Source organism: Mandrillus leucophaeus, unplaced genomic scaffold (assembly GCF_000951045.1).
Source record: "Mandrillus leucophaeus isolate KB7577 unplaced genomic scaffold, Mleu.le_1.0 Scaffold38, whole genome shotgun sequence".
NCBI lineage: Eukaryota > Metazoa > Chordata > Mammalia > Primates > Cercopithecidae > Mandrillus > Mandrillus leucophaeus.
Genome location: NW_012104031.1, coordinates 1,985,497 through 2,010,264, shown reverse-complemented (window position 1 = coordinate 2,010,264; position 24,768 = coordinate 1,985,497). Strand labels below are relative to the sequence as shown.

The 24,768-nt window shown below is 48.1% G+C and overlaps 1 protein-coding gene across 2 annotated transcripts in view; it reads right to left on the bottom strand.

Moving 5' to 3' along the window:
* PLEKHA6 (pleckstrin homology domain containing, family A member 6) overlaps positions 1-24,768 on the bottom strand; it is a 156,702-nt gene that overhangs the window by 46,859 nt on the left and 85,075 nt on the right. For both annotated transcript variants that reach the window (XM_011990450.1, XM_011990451.1), the window contains 4 exons: positions 8,147-8,227; positions 7,026-7,140; positions 1,777-1,881; positions 1,045-1,117 (listed from right to left, as the gene is read on the bottom strand). In XM_011990450.1, the coding sequence (XP_011845840.1) occupies positions 1,045-1,117; positions 1,777-1,881; positions 7,026-7,140; positions 8,147-8,227 (374 nt within the window). The remainder of the gene's footprint in view (positions 1-1,044; positions 1,118-1,776; positions 1,882-7,025; positions 7,141-8,146; positions 8,228-24,768) is intronic.

Sequence of the window (24,768 nt, the reverse complement as noted above, 5' to 3'; positions counted from 1 at the left end):
CCCATTTTCCTCTCAGTTTCATTCCCACTCTGGCTCCATTGTGGCCCAATATCCTGGAGGCTCAGCACCTGGGTCCTAGGCCTGGGCAGATTCCTCTCCCTGAGTCTTGGCCTTTTCTCTGGGACTGGACTCTGTATGCTCAGCCCCTTCCTGTTTTCCCTCCTTGGGGTTCAGGTGGCTGCAATACAGCAACCAGGGACAGCAGTGCTCTGCAGGGTCACTGGGTACAACCTTTGTTTGCCAAAGTTAATGATTCACTGAATTGCTCCCAGGAGGCCTGGAAATCAGGGCTGTGCCCTCCTGGGCCAAGGGAGTGAAGGAAAGAGCCTCTCCTGCTTCATAATCATTGTACCCTCTCTTCTCTCATCCCTCACACCCATTTCCTCCCCTGCATCCACATGGCGCCACCATCACTGACCTCAACCCTTGCTGGTGGCCCTCAGCCTGCCTTGGCACAACTTTTAAAAATAGAGAGTAGGGAAAGGGTGTTGGGGTCAGCAGAGAAGGTGAAGCTGGAGGATATTATGTTCACTCATTCACTATTGACTGAGCACCGACTAAATGGCAGGCAGTGTTTTGGGTGCTGTGGATACAGCAGTGACCAACACTGACAAAAGTTCCTGCCTTCACAGATGGGACTGTGCATTCCAGTGGGACAGGAGGAAAGGCCACACACAAGCTCCAATTAGTAGGTGACCTGCTAGTAGTGACTAGTGACCTCCTCCTCTTTGTCCTTGTCCTTTCTCCCCATTCCTCCAGGATTTCACCAGCCGTATGACCACCTTGTTCACCCAGTGTATCGCTGGAACTCTGCCTGAAACCTAGCAAGCATTGTTGAATGTGAACTGAATGGGTGAGTGAGTGAGTGTGTGAGTGAACAAGTGAGCTTTGTTTTTATCCTGCTGCCACTGGTGCCAGGACCACAGTGAGGAGATCTGCCCTGCCGGTGCCCATCCAAAGCCAAGCTTGGGGATATGGCAGAATGAGAAAGAGTGGTGGGTCCTGGCTTCCTGCCATCCCTGCCAGTCCAAGGGCCAAGCTCACCTTTATAGTAGAAGAGGCAGCGATCCACCAGGACGAACCAGCGCTTGTTCCACTGCTTAACCCCGGAGCTGGCCTGTGGGACATGGGAGAGGCAGATGTGAGGGCCGCAGGCTGGAAGTGGAAGAGGAGGTGAAATGCAGGGAAAAGGGCACCATGTCAATTATAAGGACGTCGTGGCCCTAGCTGCGGCTCTGCTGTTAATGCACGGCAGCAACCCCTGGAGACCTCAGATGCAAGGAACTGACATTAGATTATTGCCTATGACCTTCCAGTTCTGTCATTCAGTGCCTCCCCTGGGGAGGAGAACAGGGGCAAGAGATGGGCAGAACGAGTGAGTGGAAGGGCAGGCAGGGATAGCGGCAAGGCCAATCTGGTGCCAATCTGTGAACCCTAGACTTTCAGGAGACACCCCTACCCCCCACCATAATAAACAGGACCTGCTGGGGAGCTAGTGGGTTGTTTCCATGGGGTTAGGGACTCAGCATGTTTCAAGGTCATTGCATCTGCCCATCAGGACACGGGCTGGGTTCCCAAGTTTGACACAAATTTTTCTGTGTGACTTTGGGAAGATACTCAGTTTCTCTGAGCCTTTATAAAATTAGGAGACTCATTCACAGAGACAGCAGGAGGACATACCAAAAAAATACATGGACTGTCATAGGCACAGAGGAATCCTCATTCTGTGAGGAAAAGGTGGAGGCTACGGTGGCCAGAACAGCAGGGTGGCCTCACCTGTTTGAAGAGCCAGCCCGCCTTGGTGACAGGTGCATTGGGGTTCCGCTTCATGGAGTGTGAGCGCTTGCCAAAGGCGACAGCTTTGCGGGCTGTGCGAGTTGCCTAGGGGCAGAAAGAGAAGCTGACCTAGGTCCCCAGTCTCCTCCTTCCTGCTCTATCTGCAAGGGAGCCACCCCTGCTAGAGCTGCTTCTCCCTAGGGTTAACCCCGGGGTGCCCTCAAGCCAAGGGGCCTAGGTGTGAATCTTGGATCTATTACTAACTCAAGAGCAGGGCCTTCCAGTTCTTTGGCAGTGTTTCTCATTTCTAAAATAGGGCTCAAAATAATAATTCCAAAAAAATAAAATAATAGTTCTACCTGTCTCACAGCTTTTTGTTTTTTTTTTGGAGGTGAAAATAATAAGATTTCCAATTTCACTCTGGCCTATCCTACTCCCAGCCGCCTTACTCCCTCTCTCTTCCACAGTGCGTTCTGCAAGTTAACTCCCTGCATCCTCGTCCTCTGAGGGTCCCGTGCGTCGTCTCGTGCCCAACATAACACGGAGCCGCGAGGAGAGACGGATGTTCTAGCTCTGTGTTGCCACGTGAACACTGTCATTCTTCCACACTCGGGCAATAGTCCACCTTGCTGGAAGCACCACTGCCTGATCTCCCACTGTTTAATCCTTCTCATCACTGTCCGCTTCTCAATCGTTCTTTCAGAGTCTAAGGGTTTTGATGTTAGTCCTCCTCTTCATTCTGTCTTGCATCACCGTGGAAAATCTCCTTGCTCAGGAGCATGACCCAGCAATGCCCTAACTTTATACAGCCTTGATGTCCTCAGCTCCAGCACTCTCCACCTGCACTCCAGCAACGCTCCCAGGTCTACACCTTTAGTCTTCTCAGCACCCCAAGCCCCTCCACTGCTACCATCTTCACTTCCAGGATTGCTGCTTTCTGATCCCAACATTCCACCCTTTGGGCTTTCTCACTCCATTAACTCAATACCAGCTTTTCTACTCCATTGAGGTCCCCAGCTCCTCAATTCTCCTTTTTTCTGGATCCATCAGCTCCTCCCAGTTTTCGTTACTTCCCTACAAAGCCTAGGCCCCATGGTGGAGTATATCAACTGGGCTCTCACAAACCCCATCTATTGTCTTCCTACCTCACCTTCTCTAAAACTCAATACAGCGCTCCAAATGAATCAAATTATCTACTCTCCCTGCACTGAGAGCCAGATTATGGTGCTGTCGGAGAAAAAAAAATATCACACTGCCATACAGATGAGGTTGCCACAGAGCCACAGTCCCAATCCCAGGAGGCTCAGCACCAGATGGCAGCTCCACTCCACACCCTCACCATCCTCCCAGCCCCCCTACCTCCCCTGCCTCTGCCCTCCCCAGAGGGAGGTCCCCACAGTGGATCTGCTCCTCCACAGAGAAATTCGAGGCTATTAGACATGCACTCCCTCAATGTCACACCCTTTTACCTAGAAAATGACTGTACTTACACTATCTTTGCCTCTTCCCCTCCAGTGTCAAAAGAAGAGGTGCTGCCCTCCTTCCAAGGCTAACATTTCTAACCCGTGTGTCCTCTGAGACTTAGCTCCACCGATCATCTCCTCTCAAATATATCTCTGATGCTTCCTCCTCCACTGATGTCTTCTCCTCAGCAAATGCACTCAAGTCTCTCCATCTGAAAGTGTCTCTGTCTCTCTCTCTCATGATGCCACACACATACCCAAATTCCCTTCAACACTATAACCCAAGGTCCACTGTGAGGTAATACCTTCCCTTACTTACTCTTCAGTCCTAGGCTCCTGGGAAGAGTCTCAACTTTCTCTCCTTCCATCACTCCTAAACCTCCTCTACCTATTTTCTGAAATGGCTCTTGCACTGTTATGGAATTAAGCCACTCACTCTAAAGCATTGGGCAGTCATAACCTTTCTGACTTTCCTGGAACTCTTCTTTGAGTTTCTACAACACTATTGTTTCCCTTTCAATACCTCCGTCTGTGGCCACTCCTTCTCAATCTCCCCTACTTCCACTCTCCAAGTGTTGGTGGGCCTCAATCACACGTTTATTATTTTATTTTTATTTTCTCATTTTTACATCATGCCTGTGTTACCTCATCCATACCCACTGCTTCCACTATGAGTAATATGATAAAAGCTCCCTAAGCTACAGCCAAGACCTCTCTTCCAGCTCAACCCATTTTATACCTGCTTGTCTGGCCAGGATTAAATAAGTGCAAAACCAAACTCATTCTCTTTCTAACCAAGCCTGTTCTGTACTTCTCATCTTGGTGAATAGTACTATGAGCCACCTAGCCACCCACCCCAGAACTCTGTGTTATCTTCCATGGGTCCTTCGTTCCTCTGTTCCATTACGCAATAGTGTATACAGGGCTGATGAGTCTGTCTCCTTAATAGTTCTCAAATCTGCTCTTCCCTCTCAAATTCCACTATTGTTGTCTTAAAGGTCCCCATCACTTCTTACTGTCTGCCCTCTACAACAAACTAAGGTTTTTTTCCAAAACACAAACAATCCTATTTCTCTCTTGCACTCATCACTTAGGAGAGAGGTTAGATTCCTCAGCACAGCACAAAGGACAGGTTTGTGAGATCTGGCAGGACCTGTCACCCACCTTCTGTCCCTTCACCAGACAGGCCCTGCCTCTGGTTCTCTCATCCTCTCGTGCCTTTCACAGCGTGCTCCCTGGCATTGGGGGAGGACCCATCCTCCCTTGGCCAAAGTCAAATCCCAACTCATGCTTTAAAGTTTGCTGCAGACTCCCCCGCTCCATGAAGTCCTGATGCCCCTGAGTGGTTAGCTGCACACTACTCTCCACACATCTGTACAGTCCAAGCCATGGCCCGTGAGCCACATGCGGCCCAGGATGGCTTTGAATGCAGCCCGACACAAACCTTCTTAAAACATTATGATTTTTTTTTTCTTAGCTCATCAGAGATTGTTAGTGTTAGCATATTTTATGTGTGGCCCAAGACAATTTTTCTTCTTCCAGTGTGGTCTAGGGAAGCCAAAAGATTGGACACCCCTTGCCTAAAACCTGTCACAGTGCAGCTTTCTATCTCCTCCATTGCACCATGAGCTCCTTGCAGGGAGAAATTTTGTCTTTTTCATCTTTCTCACTAGAACTGGCAAGGTGTCCAGCCATAATAAGCACTCAGCAACTGTTTGTAGAAGGAAGTAAGGAAGAAATTGGCCTTTATTATAAAGTACTCCCACAACTGGGAAATAAAATTATTATCTGAACATTACTAACAAAAATACACATATAATGACTGAGATTCGCCTTTGAAAGAAGTCACCACAACCCTATGCAAATCTCTAAATCCTTCCCTTTTCTCTCAGTCCAACTCTTTCATAATTCTGCCCCCTCTCTCCATGGCCTAGAGGCTGCCACCCCATAGTTTACCACTCCAGGCAACCTCCCACTAACTCCTGAATATCCTGGCCTCCTATCTTTCTGCCATAGCTTCTCGGCAAACTAAGGCTAATCCAACTACCTGCCTTCCCTGCTCTCACAGCCAGGCTATGAGCATGCTGGAGGAAAACCACGCAAACCTGCAGATTTAGGGCTGCATAGAATCACACTCGACTGCCCCAGATGATCCTTTGAAAGTATAGGGCAACATTTCATGTGTCCTTCATTGACCATCATTCCTATTCCCCAAACCTGTATCACGTATTTTCAAGCTCCCAGCCCCGCACCTGATGCTTCCCCACCCACCCCATTCCTTTCAGCAGAAAACCCTGCCTCCTACTTTCCTGCATAAGTTGAGGACATCATGTGAGAGTCTCTTTAATTTCCTAGACACCCACTCCCTAGCCTCACACGCCTTCTTTTAATGCAGTTTCAGGAAGAGATGGCTTTTCCCCATCCAGTCTAACAGCACCTCTGCATCTGACTCTCTCCATCTCCATAGAAATGTGACTCACTGGCTGTCCTCTTTCTCCCGAACCTACTACCTACTGGCCCATTCCCCTCACACCTCTGAAATCTTAAAACAAAACAAAACCAACAAATGAAACCTCCCTCCAGTCCTGCGTAAGTTACCTTCTAGCTTCCATTCCCTGCCCTTCCGTTTCCCGTCACAGTCAAGTGTCTTTAAAAACACTTTTTTGAAGTATTTCAAACATTTCAGAAAAGTAGGGAATAATACAATGATCATCATTTCATGTTGTTTTGCCCTAATAAAACAAGACAACTGGAGCTAAAACTCCCTCAAGCCCCTCACCAGTCTCATTACCTTTGCTTCCTCCCTAGAGGCAACCACTGACCCAAAATTAGTCTTCCTGTCCATGCTTATGCACTTCTACTACAGATGTTCCTATAAATATGTAGTACTGCTTTTCATGTCTGTACATTTACATAAGTGATATCATATTTCTCATATTCTGCCACTTGCTTTTTACTCAACGTTATATTTTCAAGATTTATCCTTGTTAATACATATAGCTCCAGTTCATTTTAATTTTTGGCAAGTGCTCCATTATGTGATGATATATTAACATTTGTTGTCTAATTCCTTAGAAGAGCAGTTTCTACACTATGCTCTTCCTATGTCTCCTCTCCCATCCCCACTTTTACCTCTCCAGCCTGCCTTCTGCTCTTCTCACACCACTCAAACTGCCCTTGTCAGGGTCCCCAGTGACCACATTGCTGCTAAACCCAGAGGACACTTTCAGCCTTTGTCTTCCTGGCCCTCTTTGCAACATTCTTCTCTAGATTTCCTTCTCCTGGGGCTTTCTTCCTTCCTTCCCCCTTCTCTGAGCTCTCAATCTCCATGACCTTCGTGACTGTCCTTCAAGACCAGTGGTTCTCAATGAGGTTGGGGAGATTTTGTCCCCAAGGGACAAAAAATCCTGACAATATCTGGAGACATTGTTGATAGTCACCCTTGGAAAAGAGGCGCTACTGGCATTTAGTGGGCAGAGGCCAGGAATGCTGCTCAACATCCTACAATGCACAGGACAGTCTCATAGCACGATGAATCATCCAACCCCAACTGCCAGCAGTGCTGAGGTTGAGAACCCCTGGTCTAGATGTTGGTCTTCTACGAGGTTCTGATCTGAGCCCTCTTCCCTTCCTACTCTCCACTCTCTTTCTGGGTCACCTTGCCTACTCTTGGAGCCTGCATAAATAGCTGGACAGGCTACGCTTTCCTAGGATTCCCAGAGATTCCACTAAACATGCACTGAAGACATTTCCAGCCCAACAGCTTGCTTTGAGGGCTGGACTTACCCGGACGCTGGGCCGCTCTGGAGGGACCTCGGACACCATGTTGTGGTTGGGTATGTCACTGTTGGTGGTAGCCGGGCGTTTCCCACCTGTTTTATTGGACATGTCCAAGGCTGATCTGATTTCAAGTCGACCAGAAAAAAGAGATTGGTGAGAGCCAAGAAACAATGGAAACCACCCATCCCTTTTCCACACCCTGCCACCCACTGTTTCAGCATCAACACAAAATTAGATCTCTTGAGTGCCATTGAGCAGTCACCTCAGCCACTCCTTCAACCCTTCTGAAATTATATGCCAGTGACCTTGGACAATTATTTATTTTTTGAGACCGTGTCATGCTCTGTCACTCAGTCTGTAGCCAGTGGCACAATCAGGACTCACCACAGCCTCGAACTCCTAGGCTCAAGTGATCTTCCCACCTCAGCCTCCAGAGGAGATGGGACCACAGGCATGGGCCACCATGCCCAGTTAATTTCTATTTATTTATTTTTTTTAGAGAGACACTAAAAAAAAAATATGTCACTATGTTGCCCAGGATGGTCTTAAACTCCTGGACTCAAATGATCCTCCCACCTTAGTTTCCCAAAACGCTGGAATTACAGGCATGAGCCACCTGTTCCCGGCCCTGGACATTTATTTTGAAAGTCTAGACCCTGGGGCTCCAGAAATCCTTTTCCTCTACTTTAAAAGACACAACTGCCTAGTGGCCTATGAGAGTAGATTAATTAATCCTCTTTTCTCTTCTTCTCCTTTCATTTGGTGAGCCAGGATCCACAGTGAGAGGAATTAGCATTTGGCTCTCATGATCATATCAGATTTTCTCAGCTCTTCCCTCAAAGGCCCCTGGGTGCTATGCCAGCCTCACACCTGTCTTCTACTCCATCAGCTCAACCTGCGGGGTACGCCAACCTGGCTTCTGCTAGACCCTAGGAAAAGTGGATGAGGGTGTCAAGCCAGATGGGTCTCAGATGCTTCCAGTCCTCAGAACCGAGGTGACTGACTGCAAAGCCCTTCTGCTTTCCTTTCCCCTCCCCGTTGCCTTCTGCTTTCCATCTGCAAGGAGGTGGTGGGATGGTAGTGGTTAAGGACAGAAAGGCCAAACAGCAAGTAGGGGACACACTTACATTTTCAAGTCAAATGTTTTGTTTTCGTCTGGGACGTGGCCAGTCACTGGGTGTAGAAATGTGTTCCGTCTTTCATTGTGGCTGTAGAGGGAAAAACAGAAGAGTCATGGTAAAGACGAAGAAGGCAGAGACAAAAACCAACATGTGGACAGACCCTGGGTGGTGACAGGGACAGGTGACCATGTAAGGAGCTTGTGCCTCTGTCCTCCAGGGGGATCCATGGGAGGCCTGGGCTGACATCCGGACGAGGATGGGGGCAGGGGGTGGGGAAAGGAAGAAATGAAACCTGGTCACCTCTCACGAGTCAGTGCCAACTACTTACTAAAGTTCTCTGGGGCTGGAAACAAGCCACACCGAACTCTTTCAATGCTTATCCTAAGTGTGGGGAAGAGGGTTTCCAACAGCCAGTTCAGCACATCAGGGCCCCATGCGTGGCAGGTTCTCTCCCAGGGACAGAGCCTGCCGGTGAGCCACATTTAAAAAAAAAAAAGCTCCCTCATTATTTGCTGAAAAAACTTTCTTGTGACCTTGGACTCCTTCTCCTTCTCCTGCTTTATGCTGTGTCTCTTTCTTAAAAGGAAATGGGAGCTCGAAAAACTCCATTCTTGAGCTTGGGCTTGGACCCACCCACACTCTAAATTCAGGGTCTCCTGTCCAAGGGCTGCTTGATGTCATTGAGACCTCAGGGGCTGTCAGGTATGAAGGTCAGTGGTAGCTCAACAGTCCAATCTCATTAAGGGATGCTGCGGCCAGGAAAGGGGCAGGGTGTTGTGAGGACGGCCTGCCAGGAAGCAGAAGGGAGCAGGAACCAGGGGTTGGGGGGTCAGGGGGTAAGTGCAGAGGCAGATGGGGAGCAGCATCGTGGAGGCTCCTTGGGAAGACCTGCTGTGGCTCCTCCGGCTGGCTGAGTGTCAGGAGAGTTCCCAAGGAGGCTCTCAAGGGAGATGGGGAGGAAGGCAGCAGACAGAGCGCAGAGGGGCTGATGCAGCAGGTCTAAGCCGCAATGGCAACCCCTGAGATGGATCCTGTAAGCTGCGACTACTTGACAAGAATGTAGCAGTGGAGATTCAAGCATCCAGCCAGTGGAGGGACTAGATGAGTTAAGGGCCTCGTCGCCCATCGCTCTTGAGAAATACTGTGAGAACCCAGCGTAGGTGCCAAACTACCGGAAGAAGCAGGCACTAGGCCAGAGGCCATGGAGACTGGGCCACTCAAGCACATCCACAGCAAAGGGCCAGCTCTGCTTGACAAGTGGCAGGTCAGCCAGCAGCAGAGGAAGGAGATCTTAGCTTAGTCCCTTCAGTTGCATCAGAGAAGGAAAATAACCTTTTGGGGGCCCCCTTTCCATAGCCCAGGACACATCCCAACCCTTGGGTTGTCTGCTAAAGCTAAAGATAATATCAAAGACTGTTTTTTTCAGTTTCCAAAGCTGTCACGCTCAGATGTAATCCAAAGACATGCAGGAGATAAAAGCACAGCAGGCAGTGCCTACAGTCTGTGCGGAAATCTGGGCTTTGCAGCTCAGGTTTGCCAGTCAGGACCCAAAATCGGGCGCGTGTCCACCGGGCCTGGGTTCTGAGTCTAGCACGTTGATAAGCCACTCCCTACTTCCCAAACTTTATTCCCACCTCCCTCCCAGGTCCAACAAGGACATGCTCCTCATTTAATCACAGGGGATCTTTGCAAGGAAGGGTCACTGTTTCCGGTGACCCTTGTCTGCCCCTGATTCTGTCCCATCTAGTGGTCTGGGGGGCAAGCAGTCTGCGGCAACTACAGTGTCCTTTGAGGTGTCAAGTTGTCTGCTTTTTCCCAGTGGCGCAGGGCACCCGCCCCCTGCCCTGACCCTCCAGTCTCCTTCTACTCTGCGTGTTCCCGATGATAACTGCTGGAATCTTCCCTGCAGGCACTGGCATAGACACACACACACACACACACACACACACACATATACACACACAGAAGCGTACACACACAGTCTGCTGCCAACCATCACAAGACTTCTAGGGAATGGCACATCTCTCCTAGCCCCAGACTTTCCTACCCAGCAACCTCTACAAATGACGTCCTCATTCTATCCCGGCACTACCAATTTCAAAATAGCTTCCCCTTCACAAGCACTGCAATGCAGCAACCATTGACCTAACTATGCTTCCTTCTCCAGGTCATCTCAAGCAGACCCCTTACTCTGAAGCCCCTGGATCCAAGCAGGATGAGCTGCCAACTCAGCTTGCTCTGACTCAACTTGGCTCATGATCTGTGGAAGAAATCCCTACCTGACCCGTCGATCAGCCCGAAACTTCAACATCTTTTTGGCAGGTCCGTCCCCAGATTGGCAGCCTCAGAGGACCCGCCGGCCACCCTGCTCCTACCATGCCTCTGAGAAGTAAGTCCTCTGGTCCAACTGGTAAGGCTGTGGCAGAGATGCAGAGCGATCGGTGGCAGAGACTCTGGCAGTTCCCCCTCCTCCTGGCTCTGGCTCTGGAGAACCAGGAGGGCACTCTCCTTGGGTGGTGGTAGGGGTCGCCTAGGTGCCCTAGTAGGCCTGTGGCTTCCTTGTATTCGGCCAGAATGCTACTGGTCAGAGGACTGGAGGCAGAATAAACAAGGAGGGGATGATATCCTCCCCATTCAGCTCCCCAAGGAGAAAATGCTGAAATAGAGAGACAGACATACACGGAGCAGGTGTAGCACTCCCAGGTAGTCCGACCTCAGTGAGCTAAGGACACAGAGTAGCTGGGCGGGTGAAGGAGTCTGGGGCTGCATTCCCATCTGCACGGCTGAAACTCATGCCAGCCCGACCTGTAGGGAGACAGTCCTCCTGCCTCCCCAATTCCCAACTCACAACACAGGCTCCTAAGCTGAAAATCAACTTGCTTCTCAGAGATCCTTCAGATCCTGTGGGCATAAGGGTTAAATGAAGCTCCAGATTCATCTGCTGTTATTGCTGCCGCTGCTGAGAAGCTGAGATTGATTGAGCAGGTCTCCTTTCCCTTCTGTCAGCCTGCCCAGCCTTCTTCTGTGTGGACAGGAGCATAATGAATGAAGCTCCTCTGCCCCCGTCCCTCCGACTTGCTCCCCTCGGACAGCACAGGGTTGCTTTCCCTCCCTGTGTGGCGGTCCTACAGATGAGAAGCAAGTCGACCAGATGGGCGTGGACGTTGTGGAGCCAGAGCTGGTGGCTGGGATGGGACTGCTCAGGCAACGTTAAAGGAGAGCTTCCTCCCAAGGCTTGCGAGGAATAGGGCGGCAAATGGGGCTTGAGAGGGGGTCATTGTGTGTTTATGGCTGAAAATCTTCCCAGACACGAGATGATACATTCCAGCTGGTGACTGTCAGATCTGCTCAGAAGCAAGGAGGTTTGTATCGATGCTAATTCCCCTGAATTCTTCAGCGGCTAAAGATGGTCAGCGCTCCCCCTTTCCTACTGTCCTTCATGTCTTAGGATCCTTGGACTGCGAGGGCCTTCCGAAGGACATCACTGCCATCCCCCTGCTTCTAGGCAAGTCTGTTCTCCAATCAATCCTCATTAAGTTCCTTGGTTTTCTGTAAAGAGTTCTAGCAAAGGAGGCTCCAGACCCACTGTTATCTTATCCTGCCAAGATGCTCTTTTTGATATCACGTTTCAGTTCCTCTGGCTTTCTATATTATTCCATTTCGTCTTCACATGACAGATTCCTTTTTTGACCAACGTGGTTCTTTTTAGCAGCACCAGGCAGCCTGCTGACATCACAGTCTGTTGCTATGGCAATTCTGTGATGTCACAACAGACACTGAAAGGAAGGGGCTAATCTAATTTTTTGGATTGAGCAAGAACTTTATCGGGGAATAATGTCATCAGTGAATGGAAAAGCAAATGGACAACATTATTATTTAACCCATAATGAGACATGTTGGTACGATATAACTGGGGTCAACCGCTGCTGATATTTATATAGCTTAATCTTAAATCCAGAAGGTCAATACATTCAGCTATTTCATGGGACTTTTGCAAATGATTTATCCTGGTGAGAGGAGGCCTCGGTTTTCAGATCGCTTCCTTTCCCTGTCCCTAATCCAGTTTCTTGGGCCCTCTCCTGATGCCCAGTTGAGGTTCCTGCCCATACAAAACAGGTGCTCGATAAATATTTGTTGAATGAATGAATAATAGAAACTCTCCAGCCCTGACTTAATTTTTAACCACCTGCATTTGGAGTTTGACATTCTATCACCAAGGGCTTCCCTATCTTAGCTCTCTCTTAAAATTAATTACTTCCTCTCCATGAGAGAAGCTCTGCTTCTGCCCCCTCGCCCCCTCACTCAGCTTCCCTGCCTATCTCCCCCTTGAATACATAGCTTGGCTTTGATCCACCTTCAGTAGGAGGGGAAGAAAATTAAGCTCATCTGCACAGAAGGAGGAGGGGGTAGGGGTGCTTTGGGAAAATGAGCTTTCTTCCTCTAGAAGGCAAAAATATCCCCTTTCTCTTCAAGCTGAGCTCCGGGGCCTCCCACAGCCTTTGCTTAAGCTGCAAGTTAAATTACTTCTCCTATGCCCTGTAAAGATAGCACGAGGGAGTAGGAACGAAGGCAGGCTTGGGGCTTCCCCTGCTCATCGAGAGCTCCGAAATCCTCTGAATTAAGTCTGCACACAGAATGTCTAGCAGGGGTTCTTTCCCTTTGCCAACAAACTGCACAGTATGGCAGATTTTCATTTTAGTTAGACATCAAGAAGAACTTACAAGAGGCAGAACATTAAAAAGGGAAACGATAGGTAATCCGTTTTCTCCTTCCTCTCTCCTTCCTTTTGGGATGTCGAAAGGCTTCCATTTGTCAAGGACAAATGATTATGAATCTATGAATACATATCCAAATGGACCTCTCAAATTCCGCCCAAGAGAAGGGAAAATCTCAGGTGGTAAAAGAGATCGTGTGGTGGAGGTAGAAGCAGTCCTAAACTCCAGAGCAGTCTAGTTGGTGGTCACTTATGCACTATGAGGGTGGCCCTGATGGCAGTGCCGTCAGTGGGAACAAATATGGCAGGACCAAACATTCAGTCCAAGATCCAACCTGAGTTAGCAATGTGACTTTATTTCTTGGGCCCTTAGTTTTCTCATGTGTAAATAAGGTACCTTCTAACTATATGAAATACTAGTGCTCGCTTCACCAGCACACATGCTAACTCTATGAAATAATAGCTGTAAACTTTCAAAATGTGGACCATTTGATGCAGAAGAGATAATGGCTGTGAAAAACAAATTAAGAAATACGCCAGATGCAGGAGCGAAAAAATGAAAAACACATAGTCCCAGGCTTAAGAAGATTGTGTATGCGGCATGGGCTGGGAGTGCCAGGGGCAGGCACTCTGGAAGTCCCAAGACCAATAAATTACAAAGAAAAGAAGCAGATCCTCTCCATTTTCCAGGCCTTTGTCTCTGCACCTACTTAAAGCTTTCCTGTAGTTCAAGAGACATCCTCAGCCCCTACAGCACCTCACATAGAGATAACACTGCATTGTTTCATCTCCAAACATCCCCCTGGAGAGTCAGCATCCACATGCAGTATATCTGGCACTACACTGTCAAGAGTGGCAAAATTAATCCAAGTTTCATGATCTTTTGCAGGCATGCATGTTCACACATGTGCACACGTGCACACACACACCCAGGCTGGATGCCTGGAACCCCACTGTGATCAATATTGAACGACTGGAGAGATACTCCACTCCTTCCACCCACTGGGCCTCTCTTGATTATCTGCTGTACACCAAGCTGCTTCATTTCCATAGCTCCTGAGAATCTGCTGACAAAGAATTAGCCCTGGCCTGGCTTCCCCATCCTGAGGATGACTTGGCTTCCAGCATTACAGCTCATTAGGTTGAGAGAGGTTTGCGTGCAAGGCAAGTGGAAAGGGGGTCCCATCCCTCCCACTTCCTTCTTTCTCCTAGCTAGCAAATTCCAAGCCGAGACTGTCCACACTCCAGGGAGGACTGCTGCTGCCACAGAGGAGGGGAAGGTGGGGAGAGGGTTGGTTCCTGCTCTGTGCCTCCCCATCTGGATCTCATCATTATTTTCAAGGAGGCTTATCTGCTCCAGCATCCTGTCCCAATTAAAAACCAACTCAGTTTATGTTTCCAGCCATTTTCATGCACCTGATTCCTGAAGCTCCCCCTGCCATCTCCAGGAGAAAATACACTTTCCTAGCCACTTTTCATTTGAAGCTCTCTGTTTTCCTACATATTGCTGCCACATAAAGAAGAGGTCAAAGAGGGTCAGGCCCTGGCAGCCCCTCTAAGTATTTGCAGGTAGGAAGGAGCTCCTCCAAACAACACTGCCTTAGCCAGGCATGGTGGCACATATCTGTAGTCCCAGCTACTCAGAGGCAGAGGCAGAAGGATCACTTGAGCCCAGGAGGTCGAGACTGCAGTGAACTATGATAGCATCACTGCACCCCAACCTGAGGTGCAAGACTCCCATCTCTAAAAAACAACAGAGCAAGACCCCCATCTCTAAAAATAACAGAGTAAGACCCCCTTCTGTAAAAACAACAGAGCAAGACCCTGTCTCTAAAACACAGAGTAAGACCCCCATCTCTAAAAAAAAAAAAAAGAAGAGTAAGACCCCCATCTCTAAAAAACAACAGAGCAAGACCCCCGTCTCTAAAAACAACGATACCCACTGTCTCTCCTCCATGTGCTCCTTGAAGATCAAAATACCAGTTCTCTGGGTGCTGGAGACCAGCTGCCAGTGGCTGTCACCCAGCCTTGTACTTGCTTTCGCCTTTCTTCTTTGCCCTTGCTCATCCCCCACTGTGATGCCACAGTTATTTCCAAAGTGTCAAGAAGATGGTACGTCTCTGCCGCAAGCCAGTTTATTGAAACGTCCTAAGCTACTCAGCTGCATGTCTAGGAGACAAGACCCATGCTGGTCCCTTTCCTGCTTAACTCTGCCCATCCTCACCGCACCCCCAGCCCCATCCCAAACCTGTTATGGGCGGTTATGGAAGGCTGGGCATGTTCTATGTGAGCCCAGCTCCCACCACAGACAGAAGATAGAAGAGATGGCTCCATGGACAAGGGAGAGAAATCACAAATCAGGGGGCTAGGTCCAGGTTTCTTCCCTTCCAGCCCAGGTGCTCTCCTTCCCCCATTCTCTCACTGTAGTGTCTCCCAGCCCCTGCTCTGGGCCTGGGTGGTCCCTTATTCCTATGAGAGGAGATAGGAAGGCCTAAGATGGCAGGCTGAGGGCAGGAGGGCAAGGTGTACTTCAATCAGGGTAATGGGTTCGAGCTCGTGTGTGTGCACGCACATGTGTGTGCATGAGGGAAAACATGGAGATCATACAGGGGAACTTCATTCTGACCTCCCACCCTAGCTTGGTTCGTCTTTAAACTTGTTGTTTCACTTTATGGAATTCCATTTGTCTTCTGAAAAATGAAGACAACCAAAGTAGACGGCATAACCATGCCAGTGATTCAAATACTGAAGCTCTTCCATGTTGGTGGGTGAAAAGCTGCTCCCCCAAGTCCCTCGAGTGTCCCTGCTCCACCTCTGGGCCAGGGCCTGAGACCTCCTCACATCTCCATGACCCAGAGACAAAAGAGTTAATGCCTGGCACCACAGGGCCCTCCAAGACTCCAGTCCAACGTCCTTTCTGGTTGATGAATTATTGAACATCATTCCCGGGTACAGCCAGACCTTAACTGTCTCAACACTGAAGTGTCTTCCAATTGCGGAGAACTGAGATTCTACCACCAGAAGCTGCCATGGGCAGACTGGGAGACACTTTCTCCTTCACCCTGACCCAACTTGGAGAACTGGGGCAATCCAGCTCCCTGGAGCTCCTCCTTGTGCTGTGTGCTCTTGTTTTGTTCCCTTCTAAAGAGAGGGGAAATTCAAAGGAGAAGCAGCTGCCTACAGCTCTGGGTTTTCCTCCTCTCAGCCTTTCCTCAGTAGCTAAGCCAGACAGAAGCAGAGAAAAAAGGCCCCAGCCCCCTCGCCTCCAAGTTGCCTTCTCCTGACAGCCAGCAATGTGGAACGGATCCCAAGGGGTAACAGGGCAGGGCAATAATTAATTATGCCCCACCCCCCTTCCAGCTCTGAGTTGAATCTCAAACCCCTGCCCTTCAGAGGCTGAGGCAGCCCAGCTGTCCACCACCGGGTCTACAGAAGGTCACTGAAACCGTGTCTCTGCATCCCTAACTCAGCAGATCTGCTTCTGGTGTCCTACGGAGAGCAGCAATCCCACCCTGCCCCACCCCACAAAAGGAATTTTACAAAGTGGATGTTTGGAGAGTTATGAAGCTGGCTGATTTCTCTCCTTCCCCATCATCAAAAGCTACCAGTGCCTTCTTGGTTCCCAATCCAGCAATTTGAGAATCAAGCTGTCTGGTTTCTTAGTTTTCTCATTTTAAAAGGGAAACAAAGGTATTGAGTGATGCCTTCTTCAGTAGACAACACAAATCTCCCACTGGACGAGACAGCAGAGGAAGAAAGGTTATGATGCTCTGAAGGCATATGGAACAAAGAGAAAAATAAAACTCATGCAGTCTCTGGTCCTTACACTGGGAGGGAGGCAAGGAAGGCCCATTTCAGAATCGGGGAAGCGGAGGTGCACTGTCCCAGCTATAGTGACAGGAGAGGTCAAAGTTGGAGTTTTCTGGGGCTTCCCTCTTTCTGTCCCTGTGATGCACCCAATCTGAGCTCCTCATCTCTGGGAAAGCAGGAGAGAGCTTCATGGTTCAGGGGGAGATGCCGGCTTTTCAAGGTCTGCTCCAAGAACACAGTAATGAGGCCACAAACCTTTTCACTGATAACATCTGTGGGCTACAGGTCTAGGGACTGTGTGTGATGTGGGCTGGGGGCTACCCATAAACATTAGTCTGACAACAGCTGCCTGGATGTGGGGCTTGGAAGGGCAGCCACACACACACTGTCCACAGCCTGGCCTTTACTGCTGTGCCCCTGCCCAGCACCTCACACACAGGGGAACTGAATAACTGTTTGAGTTTGATGCAGCAGCTGTAGGGCAGGCCAGCAGGCTCACCACTGCCTGGAGGAGGGGGCACGTGCTATTCCGGTTGGGATGCTGAATAGCGGCTGAAGGAGACAGGAGCTCAGCCTCAAATCCCTCTCGCGGGGATCAGTATGCACGGTGCATTTGCTTCATGCCCCCTCCTGTCCCTCCCCTCCCTACTGGCCAGCCAGACTCTGATAAGAGTCTACAAAGCAGAAGCTTTGCCTTGGGAAGAGGAAAGCAGTAAACCAGCTAGAGTTGGAGAGCAGGAGCCTCCCGCCTGGAAGGTGGCATGACAAGGGTTGAGGGCCAACAGCAGGCTCTAAGTTAGTGCTGCTCCTCACCTGCCCAAGGAGACCCATTCTGCCTCTGGCCTGCAAGGAGGGCTCAGCTGATCTTCTCTCTCAGACTGGGAGTAATAGGGTAAGCTAGAGGCAGGTGGATTGTGGGAAATGTTGAACACAGAACTTCCCCTGAACATGGGGAGCTTGCCAAGGGCTCTGAGGGCAGAGCGATATCCCTGCACTGCTGCCTGCTGGTGGAGGATCCAAAGGGAGCCTAGGAACAAGGGCCACCATGGAACCAACCAGAAAACTACTGTGCCTAGGAGAGCACTTGCTGCAGACTGAGACAATCCTTTGTGAGCTCCGCTGACATCCCGGAGAGGAAGAGGGAGATCTGGAAAGGGATTTGGAGAGTTGTGAAAAAAGCTGGCATGTGATGGCAAGGAATGGACAGCGTGTGGATTGTCCTTAAGGAAAAGGATAAGGCCGGTGGTCTCAGAGTCAGGAGTCTTGATAACTAACCAGTACCAAGTCACTTTCTGGGTCTCAGTTTCCCCACCTGCAACATGTAACGATACTGGGGTTGCTGGGAAGACTAAATAAGATCACATATTTAAAACCTCTAGAAGAACACCTGGCGCATCCAGTTGTTTAGTAGTGGCTAATGTTATAATCATTAATAAAATAAGGGAATAAAATAAATAGCACTATCCTAAATTTGTGCCAAGTTGATAGCCACTAGTCGTATGTGGCAGTTCAAATTTTGAATAATTAAAATTAAATAAAATTAAAATTTCAGTTCCTCAGTTACACTAGCCACATTTCACTGTGTCTAAAGAGCCACAGTAGCTAGTGGTTACCATATGGGACAGAATAGTCATAGGACATTCCATCATTGTAGAACATTCTACTGGACAGCACCAGGCTAGATGTTCTCTAAGCCACCTTCCAGTTTTGAATTCTATGAAATGCAATTCTAAGCCAGTGTATCCTTCCACCAGCTGATGTGAGCTCAGTGTCTTCAGTAAATACAAGTTCCCTCATAGTCCTAAGCTAAGCTAAAAAGAAAGGAAAATCTGCTGTCAACAAAAAGTTAAAAATAAAAAAATGATATATTCCAAAGTTCACTCCAAATTAATCTGGAAAATCCATTGTTTTCGTTTTTTGTGCTTTTTGTTGTGTTTGGTTGTTGTTTTGGTTTTTTGTTTGTTTTTATTTTTGTTTTTTTGAGACAGGTTCTTGTTCTGTATCTCAGGCTGTAGTTCAGTGGTGCAATCTTGGCTCACTGCAGCCTCTGCTCCCTGAACTCAATCGATTCTCCCACCTTAGCCTCCCCAGTAGCTGGAATGTCAGGCATGGGCCACCACGCTTGGCTAATTTGTTGTATTTTTAGCAGACACACGGTCTCGCCATGTTGGCCAGGCTCATTATTTTTAAATCACATGCATTAAGACTCTTCTGCATGGTTTGAAAGTATCATTACTAACAGCGCTGGCCTAGTGGGAAACACTGGAAAAGGTCATCCAGCAGCTTAAGAAGAACAGGAGAGAAGAGCTGGAGAAGGAAGAAGAGTTGCGGAGGAGGCTAGAGACACAGAGGACCTGTTCCTCCCTCCTGCTTTCCCTTTCCTTCCTGGATTGGCCAACCTCTAGCTGATGCTTGTGGGAGGAGGAGGAAAGGGAAGTCTTCTGTGGAGCCATTTGGTCCAGAGCAGGAGGAGCTGGCATGGAGGAGGACAGGGTAGAGGAAGTACCACCAAGGACAGCAGGCTTAGGATTCTTCATTCCCTGCACCTCCTCTTCCTCACCCTGCACTCATCCAGACCTGGATCCTATGGAAATCACAGGAAAACAACCTGTTCCTAAGCAAACATCGCAAGAAGCAGGTGCCAGAGAGCATCCACTGATAACCAGGGCTTACAGAGGGGAGGGAAGATAATATCAGGGGAAAGGAAGAGGTGCTCCTAGGCCTAGACCTAGCGTAGAGACCATGCTGGCTACAGCCCAGATAAGGACAAGAGAGGGCCTGAGAAGGAAGACAGGGCAGTCAGACAAGGGACACTGCTGTTCCTGCCCTGTCCTGCCACGCAGCAGCTGTGAAGAAAGACTGGGCATGGAGGCTGTAACAAGGAGGAACAGAGTGCCCTGGGAGAGGAACAGAGAGGAGGAAAGAGAAAAGGATGCAGCACAGGTGCCAGCCAGGACAGAAGCCGGCCTCTGTAAGTGACACCTGAGTAACAGGTGAGCCTGCCTACACTGGTTGGAGTATATGAGCAACTATTCTGCAGCTGCAGCTTCTGGATGGCCTGGGAATAGGACCAGCTGCACAATTTGCAGGGCTCCTTGTGCAAAACTTAAGGATTTCAAGACAGCAACAGCAGAGCATTAAACCAAGCATGTGGAGCAACTGCGCAGGTTGCATCCCCCGTGAGGACCTCCTGCCTGGGAATAACGATCCCAGCACACTTCTCCTGGGAGTGTAGCGATGGCGGTTGGCTAGTCACATTTGTGGCTGACTCTCAAATATGAGGCAGAACACAAGTATCCCCGTTCCTCTCCTATACTCTACTTCCCCTTCTTTCTTGGCCTCAAATGCCCAGAAACTTGGCTGCTTCTGCTCTCGCCCTGCTGGGTCTAGTGACTGACACCTTCCCTCTATTGTGCCGGTTTCTGTTTGCCCATGGGCAGCCTAGCCAGAGGAAGCACCACAACTGAAAGCCACCAGGGGGTTGGGTTTACCTTATCGCTCAAATCTGCCTTCAAAACTGGCACACGGAGCACCCTGTTCCTACCCAACAGGCTCTCCAGGGCCCCGAATTCCTCCCTAGGTTCAACCTAGCATCACTATGTCATCGAATCTCTTTCCTCCCAAGAAAGAGGCAAGGGAACAAAAGGGATCCTAGCTGGGGGCAGGAGGAGAGTAAAGTCAGCACTTCCTTTTTGGTGACAGTCTCCCTCCTTTTTTTTTTTTTTTTTTTTTAAACCACGTGGGCATTCATGAGTACACACACAGAGAGAGATAGCATCAGCTGAGAAAAGCCAGTGCGCCCACCTCCTCCTCCAAGCCAAGGAATTCTTGTCCACACCCCCTGCACAAAACTGTCATTAGAAGGTGCCAGGGTCAAAGAGCACAAATGTTTTGGAGGTTGAAGGGATGAGGGACCTGAAGGGGAAGTTGAGGGAATGGGGGCAGTAGAAATCTAAATGCAAAAGGTTGATTCTCTTTCTTCCTGGATTTCAGTTTTGCTCTCAACTGACAACCTTGTCTTCTTAAGGAGTGAAGAGTTCTCCCCGCAACTCTCTGCACCCACCCCCGCCAGGTTCTGTCTTACCCTACATCTCACCACACCTGACTCTGCTAAGTAAAAGGCTAAAACCAGGAGCACAGCCATGCCAGTCTCCTGTGGCTCTGTCCCCTCCGCCTTCCTTCCGTGGCCCCATCCAGGAAATCGGCCCACAAGAGAGGCCGACGCTGCTTCTGCCTAGAGCTACCGAGCCCCTTTCTGGAGACAATGGCTCAGAGAGAGGGAGGAAGAGTAGCGCTCCAGCTTTGTGTTCAGGTCCACACAAAACCATTGTCTTGATATCAGGACAGACAATGGTTTGTATCTCTGGCTTCCTCGCTGAGTAGTTTACTCCCTTGGACTAAGATAATTTTAAAGATTTCCTTCTAATACATAGTAATGATACTGGAATCTGGTCTCAAGCTGCGAATTTGTATCTGGTTGTAACAAAAGCCCACTCTAGCTGATGGAATGGGTATATCTAGGCTTCCTTTTTCTGTTCCAGAGCTACTCAGACAAACATAGACCAGACAGATAACCACTTACTCACCAGCTCTTGTTTGCTGTTCCATCTGCTGCCTCTAGTCCTGACTCCTTTCACACTGAGGAATAGGGAGAAGGTTTTCCTTTAATACTCACCAGGTCCCTGGTGGGTAGCAATCATTAACAGCCACACATGCTGGCTGGCCTTAACCCCTTCAGTGCTGGGTTGCCTCAGCCAGCCGGAGCTGGCTGATGGACAGCCCTGTCCCTTCTACTCTGCCCTGAGAAAGTAGCAACTCCCACCTGGATGCCATCCACCTGAGTAATGCTGCCGCCTCCCATGTGGAGAAGGAGAGCCCTCTAGTCCCACCCAGGCCACCCCGCCTGATTGGAGCACACTCGCAACCTGAGGCTCTTGACTCTGGCACGATGCCCAATTGGATGAGCCCACATTATGAAATATTTGCCTGGCGGGCCAATAGAGGAGCTGGGATCTGGGGGAGGGATGATATTTTTATTTATTCCTGGAGGAAGGAGAGCAGACAAAGATAGTCACAGCATCCCTAGCCCTGGGATGGGAAGCAGTGGGAAGGTGGTCTTCAGATCCACGAAACTGCCTCTAACTGCTCTGTCCAGGTAGAGTGAACTAATTCCTTTCTAAGCAATTTGAGCCTCTGGCTGTTCAGCTAGAGGGTTTTTTGTTTTCTTTTTTTAACCTTAATATCTCTCTGTCCCACTCAGAAGTTTGGAGAGCAGAACTAGGAATTATAATAGAAATTAAGAGGAGAAACACATCATCAGGCAAAGAATTGCTTCTATCTGCATAAACTATGCAACCACAGGTATTGTTTATAGTTCAAAGTTGCAGAAATTATTTTAGCATCTTTGGAGGATACAGATGAAAGGTGAGCAAGAACATGAAGAGATAAATTCCCTCTTTATCCCTTTAAAAATAGGCAACTGATTTGGGGGAAATCTAAAAGTATCTACAAGTAGGACACATGCAAATCTATGCAGATGCGTGCAAATGAGCAGCGCCAGGCTTGTGAGAGTAAGTCCTTGCCAGGATTTTCCTCATTTGAGGAAGAAATTAGGTAGTCTCTAAATCCCATATCAGAGCATCTCACTAGAGCATAAGGAACTCAATAAGCCTATATTTATTGAGCATTTACTCTATGTGAAACAGAGTGCCTTTAAGTACAGCCCAGTAGGATTTTTCTTTTTCACCATGATCATAAATGGGATATACAGAGAATACAAGTGCCCCCTCTCCCTACACACCCACAATTAATAGCCCTTTCTCCTTTCAGGCCCCAGAGGAGTGATTTGGCGGCTACTCCTCTTGCCAGCCTGGATTTAGTAGCTGGCACCTCCTCCTTATCACCCCTGGTTCCTGTTTGCCTATCAGTAGCCCAGCCACTGTGGCTCAGGACCCTGCTTTAAACATGCCAGGGGGCCTTATCTTATCTCCTGGGCTGCCTTCCTAGCAGCCCGCAGTTGGCTGGCTGGCCAGTTTCCTTAAAGGGGCTGCACTGCATTCCCACTTGCTCCATTCACCCTCAAGAGTATCCCAGAGATCTGGAGGTGTTCTACTTGTGTAGTGTCAGAATTTACCATACCAACCCTCCTTCCCATCCTTTACAGGCACAGCTACTGTAGGGCTGCTACTGAAATGATCTATGACTTAGGACAGAAAGATGCTCATGTTTTTAGAGCCATTGTAAATGTTTATCATGTCATGCAAATGCCCTGCCCCTTGATATTTTCAGGTCCCTGCTCTTTTAAATTGAATTTTCAAGCAAGGGAGGAAAGGCTCAGGATACAAAGTCCATACAGAAAAATCAGTTGTATTTCTATATACTGGCAACAAACAATGAAAAAAGGAAATTTTAAAACACCATTTATAATAGTGTAAAATTAAGGGATAAATTTGACAAGGGATGCGCAAGACCTATACACTGAAAACTATAAAACATTGCTGAAAGAAGTTAAACAAAATCCAAATAAAAGGAGACAGATACTGTTTTCATGGATCAGGAGACTCAATATTGTTAAACTGTCTACTCTCCCCGTATTTTCTGTGGATATAACACAGTCCCAACCACAACCCTAGCAGATCTTTGTAAATTTGACAAGCTGATTCTAACATTCACATGGAAATTCAAAGGATCCAGAATACCCAAAAGCTTTGAAAAAGAAGAATAGGTTTGGAGAATTTATACTACCTGACTTCAAGGCTTATTGTAAAGCTACAGTTATCAAGACAACATAGTGTTGGCATAAAGACACATGTATAGATAAATGGAACAGAGTAGAGAGTTTGGAAATAAATCCACACATTTTGGTCAATTGGTTTTTCTATAAAGGCAATGCAAAGGAGAATGACAGCCTTTTCAATACATGGCGCTATAGTGGTATGACACCAAACAAACAAACAACCTTGACCCTCTCATTAAAAAATTAACTCAAAATGGACCATAGATGTAAATGGAAGAGCTAAAACTACAAGGTTTCTAGAAGAAAACACAAGAGAAAATTTTAGTGACTTTGCATTTGGCAAAGATGTCTTAAAAATGACATAAAATGCATCATCAAGAAAAATCAATAAATTGAACTTCATCAGAATTTAAAAGTTTGCTCTTCAAAAGACACTGTTACAGGCCAGGCACAGTGGCTCATGCCTATAATCCCAGCACTTTCAGAGGCCAAGGTGGGCAGGTCACTTGAAGTCACGAGTTCGAGACCAACCCAGCCAACATGGTGAAATTCCGTCTCTACTAAAAATACAAAAATTAGCCAGGCATGGTGGCGTGCACCTGTAATCCCAGCTACTCAGGAGACTGAGTCAGAGAATCACTTGAACCCAGGAGGGGGAGGTTGCAGTGAGCCAAGATGGCACCACTGCATACCAGCATGGGTGACAGAGTGAGACCCTGTCTCAAAAAAAAAAAAAAAAAGACATTGTTACAAAAATGAAAAGGTAAGCCATAAACAGAGAGAAAATATTTGCAAAATATATAATGGACATAGGACTTTTATCTAGAACCTATGAAGAACTCTCACAACTTAGTATTAAGATAGCAAACAACACCAAAGATATACAAATGTCAAATAAGGTACATGAAAAGACAACATCATTAGTCATTAGGGAAATGCAAATTGAAACTACTATGAGCTCTCTCTACCCACACCCACTAGAATAGCTAAAATTTAAAAACTAACCATACCAAGCACTGGCAAAAAGGTAGAGGAACTGGAATGCTCATATACTGCTGGTAAGAATATAAATGGTGCATCCCCCTTTAGAAAACAGTTTCCCAGCTTCTTAAAGAGTTTAAACATCCATGCACCATACAACCCACTGACTTCCCAAAAAAAATGAAAGCTTATGTCCACACAATGACTTGTACACAGATGTTCACAGCAGCTTTATCTGTGACAGCCCAAACTACAAACAACTCAAATGTCCATGAACACATGGGTACAACGTTATGTGTTACATGCATTCAACACAGTACTACTCAGCAATAAAAAGAAATGAATTATTGAAACATGCGACATAATGGATGAATCTTAAAATATTTA